This window comes from Aspergillus fijiensis, assembly GCF_003184825.1.
Source record: "Aspergillus fijiensis CBS 313.89 unplaced genomic scaffold BO72scaffold_30, whole genome shotgun sequence".
Lineage (NCBI taxonomy): Eukaryota > Fungi > Ascomycota > Eurotiomycetes > Eurotiales > Aspergillaceae > Aspergillus > Aspergillus fijiensis.
This window is the reverse complement of record NW_024469006.1, coordinates 1-12457: the sequence shown is the minus strand read 5'-3', so window position 1 is coordinate 12457 and position 12457 is coordinate 1. Positions and strand designations below refer to the sequence as shown.

Genomic DNA, 12457 nt, shown 5'->3' with positions numbered 1-12457 from the left:
TCGACTCGTCATGAGTTTGGGGTTTTCATAGTCAGTCGGTACGCTTTCTGACATGCTACAAGGGCACATTAATCGTACAGCTAGACCTACACTTGGCAGGTAGCCAGCAGAGCGACTAAGAACTACACTACAAAAAAAGTACAAACTCAGGAGACAGACGGCTGGCTGCGTTGAGAGTAATTGGCAAGGAGAGAACCAAGAATCAATTCAAGTCAATTCAAGTGAATCCAAGTCAATTCAACCCAATGCGTGGTCTGTCGGAAAGTAGATGACTCAAATAGAAATAGCATCCATGTTATTGTTCCCTAGTAAGACACGCTAAAAAAGGCAGCAATCCCAAACAACCCTAACGTTAACCCATGAAAAAGAAAAGCCCCCGGTAACCCCGAAGAAACCCCTTTTTGAAGCAAAGCAAAGGTAGAGGTAAATGAAAGAGAGAAAGAAAAAAATATAAGAATAAAACAGAAGCATGGGACACAGATAGCCAACAATACAGAGCTTAAAAAGAAGCCGGGCTGGACTGGCACCGATATGGCATCTGCTCTCTGCAATGTTTAGTGCGGTCCAAGAGCTCATCATAGAATAAAATCAATCGTGTACACGGCTCATTATCGTCGGAGCCCCTGGGCAGGAATTGGTGGCCCTTGCATTCCCATTTGGCTTGGAATATTATATGGATGAGCATCAAATCCGGTCGCCATGCCGTTCATCATTAGAGGGCCGAGACCCTGGGCTTGCGAGACTGGGCAGTCTTTATGCGCAAGCAATAGAGTCTTGAGGTTGACAATCTCTTCCCGCAACTGAGTAACAGTGGCGGTAAGTGCATCGTTCTCAGAGGTGAAGAGTTCAACCTTGGCCTGAAGGTTAGCGAGCCACTGCTTTTTTCGTTGACGACATTTCAGTGCCGCGACCCTGACGCTGCCTGTTAGCATAACCGTTTGAATTGGACGACAGGTACCAGAAAATTTAGCTCACCTGTTCCTTTCCAGGAAGTTCTTTCTCTTCTCTTCATCAGTCATCTTCTTCGTGTCTGCCGTGCCCTTCTTCTTCATATCATCCTCATCATCGTCCGAGTCACCGATATCCGAAGGAGGTTCGGTACTACCACTGTTACTCGTTTTAACCTTCTTGTTGGCACCCTTGGGCGCATCCTCAGCCTTGCGTCTGTTGTTCGCGGCGGCACCAGTCTTGGCAGCAGTGGCCTTCTTAGCCTTACCCTTGGCAGCAGGCTTCGTTTGTTCGCCTTGCATATCAGAGGCATCACTTGACGACCGGCCGCCGTGGGCCAACCCATTAATGTTCTGCGAGTTACGTCTATCAGCGCCAGCGTCGAGAGATTGTTCATTGGACTGAATGTTCTGTGGCTGAATTGATGTCTGGTTGGCAACAGGGAATTGGTTAGAGTTTGCCTGTCCACCCTTGGCTAGCATGAACAGTCCATTAGCTGCATCAGCAGCATCATGGTGACCGAAGGGGTCGGCTCCTGCTGGCTGGCTTGGTTTAATATCCATGTTGGAGGACTGTGATGCTGGATCAGATTCAACGGCTGGATTAGACGTGGGACCATTAAGACTATTCTTCTTCGCAGCATTCAAAGCAGTCCGGTGGAACTCGATGGTGGATGGCGTCGCACCACCACTTTGCAGCTGTTGAAGGAGTGCCTGGGAGTTTGGACTAGGGGCAGGGAACATAGAGCCTCCTCCACCAGGAGTCAGGCCAGTACGGAGAGAGGATTCGTTGGGAGTAGGGAATCCCCGGCCAATACTATCGAAGTAATCATTGGAGCCGGTCGGGCCTGCGAGCATGGCTGGGCTAAGAGGCCCAGAGCGCAACGAGTTGGACCAGCCGTAGCCACCGCCGGCTGAGGTAGTGCCAGGCAGGGCAGGAGAAGTGAGAGCTGCAACAGGAGGAAGTATGGATTTGCCTGGCGTTTCGCCAGAACCACCGCCACTGAAGGACTGCTCGAAGGGGTTGGGTTCCAGAGAAAAGGGATTATGAACCGAGTTGAAGTAGTCGGGGGTATCAGTAGCACTTGTTATGGCTGGTCGCGGAGGAGGCGCCAACGAGGTTTGAGAGTCTACATCAGGCTTGGAGTCTTTGACATCCGACGACGGCGCCCGGGAGTCTGTCGCTCAAAGTAAGATCGCGTCAGTAATGCAGCCAAGAGGGTAGATGAAGCCCAAAGCGCGACGACAATAGTCAATAGGTCAAGGGTGTGATGATGGAAGTGATGGTTAGGATGCGAACGACGATGTTGTGTTCGCATCGCATGGACGGGTAGGGATCTGAAGGGATCTGATAACGATAGCCATCGATGACGCCAATTGTGAGGTCATCCCGATGGCGAGGGCGTTGAACAAAACATTTGAGGAACAGTGGCGTACAACCAAGCCCAAACAGGCCAAGACTTAACAAGAAGAGCATAGGGAGAAATGCAGAGTACAATAGCGATTTTGCATAAGGCAAAAAGGTAAAGGTACTGCGAATACACGCGCACACGGAGGATCAAAACCCATCATGACACACACACGCGCACAGTCGACTCACCTTCGCTCTCGAGACCAGCTTTTTTCGCGTCCATTGGCGATGAATTACGATGCGAAGGATTATTCGGCAAGCTGGTCGAAATAGTCGTAGCGACGACCGCAGACATAGTCTCTGAGGGGGGGGGTGGTCGGTATATTAAAAGCGAGGGAGTCGGCAGGTGACTTTTGGGGGGGGTGGGTGGTGGACGGGCAGGGAGAAAAATAAAAGAAAAATAAGGGCTAAGAGCGAGCGGATGAAGTGGCAAAGACCAGAACAGATGGCGACGACTAGAACAAGGATAACAGATACAGGTAGAAAGAAGAGAAAGCAAGGCCTGACGCCGACTCTCTGGTCAATCGACTTGTTGTCGTCCGGTTGTTCAGTCGCGAAATAGAGATTGGGGATGAGAGGTACTGTAGTTCAACCCGAGGAGGGTCACTGGACTGGCGTAAGTAAGATGATAATAGTAGTTGATGGTGGTAGTATGAGTAGAAGGTGGAAAGGGAAGAAAGAAAAGTTGTGACGTAGGCAGGCCCGGAGAAGTTTTAGTTTTAGGGGAGGGGAGGGAAGGAGGGAGGGGAGGCGGTCGAATGTCGTGAGCTAAGCCTAGCCTAAAATGAACTCGACTCTTTTTCTCTTTTTCTTCGGTCTTATTATTATGTCACGCCCGGAACCATGCAACCCTGAACTACAAAAAGCCCACGGGTACCAGCCAAAGTGCAACCCTCACCAATAATGAAGATAATCTGTTTCTTTTAGGAGATTCTCTCCTTTTTTTTTTTTTTTGAATGGATACTTGCTTTTTGCGGTCATCCTTCTTACAAGGTTTTGGATCTATATCTACTCAGCCGTTCTTTCTGGAAGCTTTTTTTTTGGCCTTCCCTCTTTTTTTTTAATACTGTATCTGTCTTCGGGCAGATTCTTCCAAAGCCTTCGGAAAAGATTATTGATAGCCAACGGGAAGAAAAGGAGACCCAGAGGGGAAAAGGACCAACCGAAAAAAAAAAAAAAAGAAAGAAAAAAGTTGACTAGACCAGGGAAAAAAAATTGACTGGATGATTATGCAGGCGAATGCTGGCTGGCCCTTACTTGGACAGAAGAACTTGGGTCTTGGAGATGGTGGGCTCTCGGGAACACTTTTCAACCAATGTGACGAGCGGAATCCGGGTGGACGTGATCGTTGAAAATGACGGCGGAACGACTGGCGAGTTTAACAACCGAGGACAAGGTCTTTTTCCTGCGCTTGCTCGCTGTTTCGGCCTCGGGTTACAAGAATGTTGCTTCGCTATCCAGGGGTAGAAAATAGGTTGGGGGCAGGTAGACACAAGAAGTGCAACCACTTTCTACATAATTCTTAATTTTCTAGTTCCGTACTACGAGGTGCAACAAGCAGGCTAGAACTGACTGATGACTGACTTGACTGCAGTGACTGTGGCAGAAGCAGAAGCAAAAGCAGAAGCAGAAGCAGAAGCAGCAGCAGAAGAAGAAGGGGGGTTTGATTTGGCAGCAATGGATGAGATCACGGTGACGACGACAGGAATTTTTCCTTCGATGTCCAACTAAAGTCTTCCCCACTTAGCTCCCTTAGTTCAGCCACTCACGGGCCCGTTTGTGAGCCCCCGCCCAGGCGAACGAATCACGAATCGGACGCTATGTTTGTCCGGCTGCAGGGCGGTCAGGATCTGCGTCGACTCAGTGGTCGAGACTGCAGTCGAGGGTGACATGAATCGCCGGCATGAATGAATGAATGGCTCATTGACGGCCCTCTTCCCAGGGCTCAGGATTGGCTCAAGCAGGTTATGCTTCCACACCCCCCCCCGGGACCCCTCCTCTCCCCTTCCATCTCCGGCTCCAATTTCAACTTAACCTGTTCTGCTGGTTTCAGGGGGAATCTTCTTCGGAACGTTGAGTGACACATCTCCTCTATGATTGGATCGTCCTCGATGACGCAATGCTCCGGAACGTTCGTCCCGTGGATTTCGTCACGTGATCCCATTGTCGCGGTATCTCATTGGCATCGAAACCGGTTCGGTAGGAGTCTCTATTGAATTGCCACCCCAATCTCTGGATGGGTGATCGGACTCGGCCAGATGGTGTGAGCCTTCCATGCCGAGGGGGAAAGACTTGGGAGGAGTAGGTTTTGAGTTCATTGTGTCTCTCCACATGGAGCCCCAATAGGCCGGCCAGAACACATCTATCGATAGTCGATAGTCGATAATTGATAGTCGATAAGCCGATCGCTTTCCAAGTTCTTGCTGTGAATATTTTGTGGCCGTTCATGCTCAGCATCGTTCTTGTGGTGTCCACTTTAGACTTTTCCAGGTGGCAGGCACCCTCCCAGAGCCGGGTCTCCAGGTGCGGGAGGCTTATTCCCCTTAGCTTCCCCCAAAACGGAGCACAGGCACGCAACTGCATTTTATGCAAAGGAGAAATGAGCTAGCAAGGCTGGATAGCCCAGGATGCATGATAGATCCATGGCGCGTGTTTTACCGAGTACTCATACATCTTACACACATTGTATGGTAGACTCGGCTATAAGTCATAAGGCATTCCGTGTCAAAGTGGGAACAACACCAATTGACACGGATTGTTTTCCATAGACTATTTTGGGGGGCAAACACGTGGATCCAAGTCAGACGATGTTCAAAGATGCAGCCAGTGGTTGTAGGATTCTCTGGTGGAGGTACGGAGTATTAGAAATGACTCTAGCACCGGATCTTGCAATCCGCCTATAGGAAGGTATCACGGCTAGTCCATCATTCAACAATTGTAACTTACCTCTAAGTCGCGATTCCCATTGAAGCTATCGGCTGAGGCGAAAGCAGTCTTTTGCCATTTGATCTTGGAGTTAGGTAGATTATGATGCAGTCGGATATCATCCACCGACGTCCAAGCTACACTACTACTTCCAGACCGGCTGAGTTGGAAGTACTGTACATGTACAGATACAGGTATTGCGAGGTAGAGCTAGACTGGCAGTCTTTCTTAAGGTTCATGGCCTCTCTGCTTTATGCTGAAACATGAGTAGGATGAGCAATATAATATGTGATTCACAGCATGCAGAGCCTCATTTTGCGCGGACGATGTTGTGGTGATGAGGTGCTCCGTGCTTGCCAGCGCTACTCTATTTAATGCACAATGCACTAACTACACTTGGACTCACATTCTTCTCCAACTGTAGGCCCACCAGACATCTATGCAGGTTGAACCTCAGCTTTATTGCCATGTATAATATTCCCACGGCTTGATAGCATGAGTGTGAATGATCAAGTGCCACTAAAGAGGGTCCCAAAGAAGACAAGGAGTAAACATCCTCTTGTATAAGCGATGCAAACTCCTGCTTGGCTAACCCCGATGCTGACAGAACGTATCATCATGACAACCGCATCACCAATGAGTGTTGAAGGGATCCCAGGCAATATGGGGCCACTGCATGGACTTGATCGCAAGACCGTTCAGGTCGGAGTGTACTCAAAAGAGAGTTTCCCAAGACCATTGGGCAACCGGCTTCTATCCGTTGCAGAGGGACTTGATCTCCGACAAATTCAGGGGGTGTGTCATTCTGCGGAAGGCGTCTGAAATGGGGATGGGCTGCATGTCGCGCGGGGGGTGATTCGAAGCGATAGGGAGCGATAACTCTATACAGACTACATAACTTGCTGAGTGCGCGGGGTTGTTGCGGCGCCTGAGGCAGAAGACAAGGTAAAATGACCCGTGATGGCTCTAGCACGTAGCACGTGGCACGTGCCGCTTGAACAACTGCTGAAAAGAGCTGAGGCAAGAACCGCCTGCTGTCTCTGGCGCTGTACGACTCTCGCGAACCATTGTTGCTGTATAGAAGTACCTTCCAAGTGGCCTGTCAATTTACCTCCCTCAACTACTAGCGTGGGGTGACGCAGCTCTTCTTACGAAACTTCTCGAAATCCCACCGACCGCCTTATACGAAGGTTTCAAGACTCTGCGGGGAACCCGTAAGTTACGTGGTAAAGTCCAAGCTCCAAATCAACACTGCAAGTCTGTCAAGCGCTAACTAAAGCTTACTCCTTTTTTGCCTCTGTTCTCCAGACCAGATACACAACCAAACCATAGTCTTGATCTTTTCCCTTTTCGAACACCTACCATGTCCTCCACTGTCGTGCATAGCGACGACCTCATGGAGCCTACGCTCCAGTCGGTCGTCAACCAGAAAACCTTGCGCTGGATCTTCGTCGGTGGTAAGGGAGGTGTCGGCAAGACTACGACCTCCTGCTCGCTTGCGATTCAGCTGGCCAAAGTCCGCAAGTCCGTTCTGCTTATTTCCACCGACCCCGCACACAACCTGAGCGATGCCTTTGGACAGAAGTTTGGAAAGGAGGCTCGACTGGTCGATGGCTATACCAATTTGAGCGCCATGGAGATCGACCCCAATGGCAGTATCCAGGACCTTTTGGCTAGTGGTGAAGGCCAGGGAGATGATCCTTTGTCCGGGATGGGTGTGGGCGGCATGATGCAGGATCTGGCTTTCAGCGTACGCTCCACGCTCCATGGCCTTTGCGCGCATGCATCACGGAGCTTACATTGGCTAACGATTGGTTCACTAGATCCCCGGTGTTGACGAAGCCATGTCCTTCGCTGAGGTCTTGAAGCAAGTCAAGTCCCTGTCCTACGAGGTTATCGTTTTCGACACTGCGCCCACCGGCCACACTCTCCGCTTCCTCCAATTCCCCACCGTCCTCGAGAAGGCTCTCGCGAAACTGTCGCAGCTGTCCTCCCAGTTTGGCCCTATGCTCAACTCCATTCTGGGCTCCCGTGGAGCTTTGCCCGGCGGTCAGAATATCGACGAGCTGTTGCAGAAGATGGAGTCTCTCCGGGAGACGATTAGCGAGGTGAACTCCCAGTTCAAGGATGCCGACCTTACCACCTTCGTCTGTGTCTGCATCGCTGAGTTCCTGTCTCTGTACGAAACCGAGCGCATGATCCAGGAGTTGACCAGCTACAACATCGACACCCATGCTATCGTCGTCAACCAACTGTTATTTCCCAAGCAGAGCAGCGCGTGCGAACAGTGTAACGCACGCAGAAAGATGCAGAAGAAGTATCTTGAGCAGATCGAGGAACTCTACGAGGACTTCAACGTTGTCCGGATGCCTTTATTGGTTGAGGAAGTAAGAGGAAAGGAGAAGCTTGAGAAGTATGTGATGACCTAGCAGTGTCCGAGTAGCTCAGAAACATTGAACGTCGATGCTAATTCAGGAAACAGGTTTAGCGACATGCTTGTGAACCCATATGTTCCCCCGGAGGGCAACTAATGGATGCGGAACGATTCTTTGCATGATATTTTGCTGCAAGTATGCCTTTTGTCTGGATGAGTCACGAAAAGATCATAGACAGTAATGCAAGAAGCGTTTTGGTGATTTTGAATATTGATTTTCCCTTCTTGAGCCGGGGAATTGTACTAGCTCAAGAGGTTTATCTTCCGCATCAGCATGTTGATTTGGATCTCTGTACTATGACTTTACCTTCTGCCTGCAGCTCCATCTATACTCTTCGATAATGTTCACTTCCTTCGCTTCGACCACGAAATCTTAGCAGTCTTGATGAGCAGCCTGACGTCTGAAGAGTCTTAAGTGTCAATCTGCCTATGGCCCTTGGTCATGTTGCTCACATGTGGGCTTCTTTTGCTGACAGTCTGCCTACAACTGAGCTTGATTCGTCTTGCAAGATTCCTGCATTTAGGAGCAATGGAACCCCTCATGGCTGGCTCGATCACTGGATGGCTGGGATCTGAAACAGCCATGAAGCGGTCAGCCGTTCGATTGCCAGAAACCGCGTGCTTGACTCACCGCATGAACGAGATGGAGTAATCCAGATCCTAGACGTTGCCGTGCTGCTTCGACCAGCATCATGACGAGGAGGGCATCTTGACAAGTGTAAGAGGCTAAGATACCTAGTTCATACAGCGACTTCATACAAGAAACCCCGAGGTAGATAGTTTGAAAACAATATCAGGTAACGCCAGTGTAAAAGGGAAAGCAATTGCCCCTTATCTGTGTCCACTGAACGCCATCGTCAGAAGGTGCAATCACTATATAGACCTCTATCGTACACCCACGGGGATCCAAAGCGCCTGGCCCAATCCCTCAGAAATCCCCTTACCAACCAAATCCTATACCATGCCACAACCCACCTGAAGCGAACTTCAAATTCCTGGAGCCACGGCACCGAATCCCAAAGCACATATTCCCAGTACTGTACATGCATAACTGTTCTGTAGCCACCACATCAGAACTGCATGCATAATTTTTGGCGCTGCAGCAACATCAAAGTCAAACAAGCAATATCCCACTTGGATAAAGATAAATTGAAACAATATCTACCACGCATAAGCTTATGATTTGTGGGGGGTCGAATTCGCCTGGTTCATTTGTTTTCTTTGACGGACACAGCCTCACTTTTTGGGGCTGTTCAGAAGAAACGGTGTAGAAGAGGATGGTGGTGGTTGGATGGGAAGGAGTGAGGCGGGCTTGCTTTTGCTGTTCGCTACGGGACTGCATTCTAGCAGTGATAGTAGGGCTGTCTTTTCCCTCTCTCTTTCTCTCTCTCTTTCTCTTTGTTGGTATACTCCATATATATCCATCGGGTTTGTGGTCTTAAGAATAGATACATGCATGCATAGCAGTTCTCACACTCAGGAATAATTGCTACATCAGCTGAATCATGAACCCTATCTTTAGTAAGAACCACAGCTCCACAGCTAAAGTATACACACAGGGGTGCAGCAAAGCGAAGCATTCACGCAGACAGGTCCAGAAATGCATGACAGGGCTAGCGACAAACCAGCTAAGCAACGAGCGATATTTCCCTTGCATGATCGAGGATTTGGGACCTGCCTATAAATAAACAATGGAAGCGTGTGCTCTCCTCATTGTTGAGTTGAGAAAATACAATATTTTCTGAACTTGATTCGTCCTTCACGACTACTATACATACAAAACCCCCACATATACCTCCCACCAACATCACATCCAGTATACAACAGCCCACAGAGACACAAAAGACCAACAAATGCCACCCCCAGAGACCCAGAATTACTGGCTCCCCGGCTACGGGCTCTCGCGCTCCATCGTCCTCAGCCAGATCCAGTACTTCCTGGGCCCAGCGGCAACCGCGCGGCCGTACTCCTATCAGGTGTGCCACTCAGCAATACTTCGCCTTCTCCCAATGATATATGCTACATACATACATATAGCATGTATATCCCTCCCCATCCCCACCGAATATCCCCCCCCCCCAGTGATCAATGACAGTTACTAACCACAGATTCCCTCGCCGCAGGGCCGAGACGGCTACCTCATCACCGGCGTACCATTGACGCGGGTACGTCTTTTCCTGACTGGAAACAGTAGCCATCCTGCACTAAGTCTTTCGAGGAATACCGTCCTAACACTACTCCCGTCGAAAAAAATATAGGACCAGATTGACGATCTCGCGGCTATGTCCAGGGAATACGAACGGCAGGAGTCGCTTCGTATGGCTGGTGAAAGCGCCGGTGGGAGCTATGGCTGTAGCTATAGCAGCTGCAGCAGTAGCGGGGCAAGTCCGACAGCTCGATATTCGGGGGGTAGAGAAGGGGACGAGCCGTACATTAATGAGATTGTGTGGATGAGGGGTGCCGGTTATACCAATGGTCATGGTGAGACGGGTGGGCGACGGCGCATAAGGGGGCTGGGGTCAAGTCGGAGGCGGGTGAGGTAGTAGATATCCTGAAGTTTAAGTGTGTATGTTGGTTTGTGCGTAGAGCTCTGACTGTATTAGAATAAGAAGTGAACAACCAAAAAAGATAGATCTAGATTCAACATTCAATTCCATCATCTCTATAGATCATTCGTAACTGCATAGACCAACCAATCACACGGCATGAGGCAATAGTGGGTTCAATGTTCCCTCGGCATCAGGAGATTCAATCATAAGCGAGACAGAAGCTGAGGAGCGATTGGTACAGTGTACCACTCAGCTGCTCCGTCCCATTTGTCGCTTCTTTGATCCCCGAATTGCTAATCCTTTACAGAAGATTAAAGTTGTCCCGGTGGAAACTTTGACAGTACTTCTTTTAGTTTTTTTTGCTTTTCTTTCAGGTCGGGCGTGGATCGTCACACCAAAAAAGGCTCACCTGAAAGCATGTCGACAAAGAGATACATAGGGGGGAAATAGACAGGTTCATGGGGAAGAGAGACATAAGCAAAAAGAGGTAAAAAAGAAGAAAGACATGAAAAGTGGACCACCTGAACGCCAGCCTGATGCCACTCTGCTTGGTCCCATCATTTCAGGAAGCCCGCCGCACTTCGGCGGGAAATACTACTAACATGGAAGAACCATTAAGAGAAGGGTAAAAGGACGAAATTCTTGTTTCAGAGAAAACTTCAAAGAAGGGTTGTCATTTATTTCGCAACGGCCGCGCTGTAGGATCCATTAGACTATATACTTTAAAGGGTTCCCTCGGATCGAACTTACCTCAAGACTTGTGTCCGGAAGAAGGCACCCTTGGTCTTCTCAATAACCTGCTGGTAAACCGACTGAGGGGGGTGGTTCATGATAACAGTGCCCTCCTTGTAGTCGATCTTGGCATCGACTCTGGTGTCGCGGATCAGGTTGACGATCCACTTCTCACCATCGTCCTGGTTCAGACCCAAACGGGTGGACAAGTCCCTACAGTCCGGGTTAGTCACATCATTTCTTATATCCGCTCTCTCGTAGCACGTACTTGATATCAATGCGCTGGTGGATCTTGCAGTAGCTCTCGGAGATGAGGTGACGAGCGGCCTCGACGAAAGCATCGGCAGCAGAGACGAGGAAGAAGTCGCTCCGCAACACATCCTCGGCCTCACCCAGCTTCTTCTGGGCCTCCTCGAAGTCGAAATCAACATACAGCGCCTTGACGAAGTCGGTGATGGGGTCGGAGTATTCGTAGCCCTCCTGGCGAACGACCCGGATCAGATCCTTCAATTGCTTCTGGTAGACGCTGGTGCTCTTGTGGGCGCGGTTGCGGTTGGTGATGACGGCGGCAGCGAGGTACCGCAGGATCCAGGGGCAGCTGGTCTGGATGGTGTTGATGTAGGCGGGGGAGAAGAAGAGGTCGGTCAAGACATCGCGAGCGGGGTCGTAGTTGAAGAAGGGGAACAGGGACCAGGTGATCAACCAAGAGCGGTTCTGCAGTTGTCCCAGGGGGTTGTTGAAGAGACGGGTCTCAATGGAATCCTTAACCTTCAGAACCTCCTCCATCGCACCCTCCCAGCTGGTGGTCAGAATCTCCGAGGCGAGCTTACCCCAGGTGGCGGAGGCAACCTTGTCGTTGTCGGTGGACAGGACACGGAACTGGTAGAGGAGCTCAGCAGCATTGCCGTAGCTACCGCAGCTGTACTGGAAACGACCATAGTCGTAGAGGCTGTTGACCATCTCGATCGTGACACCGTGCTGCTCCTCGAGGAACTTCAAGTTGGCGACCTTGTCGCTGCGCAGGTTGCCCACGACGCTCTCATCCTGCAGGAGCTCGGTGATCTTGGCGCTCTGGTCCTGGTAGTGTTGCAACTTGGCGAGAACCTCCTCACGCTTCTTGATGAACTCTTCGGGGATGGAGTCGGAGTTGTTGATTTCCTTCCAGAGGTTGGCGACGTAGTCGGTCATGTTGGTGTGCTTGAGCAATTCATACTTGGCACGGATGGTTTCCCGGTCGTCATCCTGGCCGCCGGAGCTGAATTCGAGAAGAGGGAAGACCAAGTGGCGATCGAGGTAGGGGATCAACTTGGGCAGGAGGTCATATTGGTTGGCGATTTCTTCAGCGGTCTTGGGAGGGTGGGCGGCGGCACCACTGAGAAGGGTCTCAGCGGAGGGAGGGACGTTGGCTGCCATATTGTTATAGAGAAACAGCAGCTGCTGGAGAGTGTAGTGGGGGGGG

The 12457-nt window shown here is 50.3% G+C and overlaps 4 protein-coding genes across 4 annotated transcripts; 2 read left to right on the top strand and 2 right to left on the bottom strand.

The window, feature by feature from the left end:
- Positions 1-205: 205 nt before the first annotated feature.
- Positions 206-2653, bottom strand: atfA (bZIP transcription factor atfA; the record flags this gene model as incomplete). Its single annotated transcript, XM_040943126.1, has 4 exons — positions 206-912; positions 976-2131; positions 2409-2479; positions 2544-2653. The coding sequence occupies 4 exons, from the start codon at positions 2651-2653 to the stop codon at positions 609-611; spliced, it is 1641 nt and encodes a 546-aa protein (XP_040800217.1). The 3' UTR covers positions 206-608.
- A 3610-nt stretch (positions 2654-6263) lies between these two features.
- On the top strand, positions 6264-7987 carry BO72DRAFT_141362 (ArsA family ATPase). The gene is made up of 3 exons (XM_040939175.1): positions 6264-7033; positions 7107-7696; positions 7766-7987. The coding sequence occupies exons 1-3, from the start codon at positions 6647-6649 to the stop codon at positions 7812-7814; spliced, it is 1026 nt and encodes a 341-aa protein (XP_040800216.1). The 5' UTR covers positions 6264-6646; the 3' UTR covers positions 7815-7987.
- A 1155-nt stretch (positions 7988-9142) lies between these two features.
- On the top strand, positions 9143-10260 carry BO72DRAFT_431150 (uncharacterized protein; the record flags this gene model as incomplete). The annotated part of the gene is made up of 4 exons (XM_040943125.1): positions 9143-9693; positions 9841-9882; positions 9976-10069; positions 10136-10260. Exons 1-4 carry the CDS (start codon positions 9571-9573, stop codon positions 10258-10260), a joined length of 384 nt encoding a protein of 127 aa, XP_040800215.1. The 5' UTR covers positions 9143-9570.
- Positions 10261-10943: 683 nt separating this feature from the next.
- On the bottom strand, positions 10944-12411 carry BO72DRAFT_497237 (eukaryotic translation initiation factor 3 subunit E; the record flags this gene model as incomplete). Its single annotated transcript, XM_040948684.1, has 3 exons — positions 10944-10962; positions 11017-11211; positions 11267-12411. The coding sequence occupies 3 exons, from the start codon at positions 12409-12411 to the stop codon at positions 10944-10946; spliced, it is 1359 nt and encodes a 452-aa protein (XP_040800214.1).
- Positions 12412-12457: the final 46 nt, after the last annotated feature.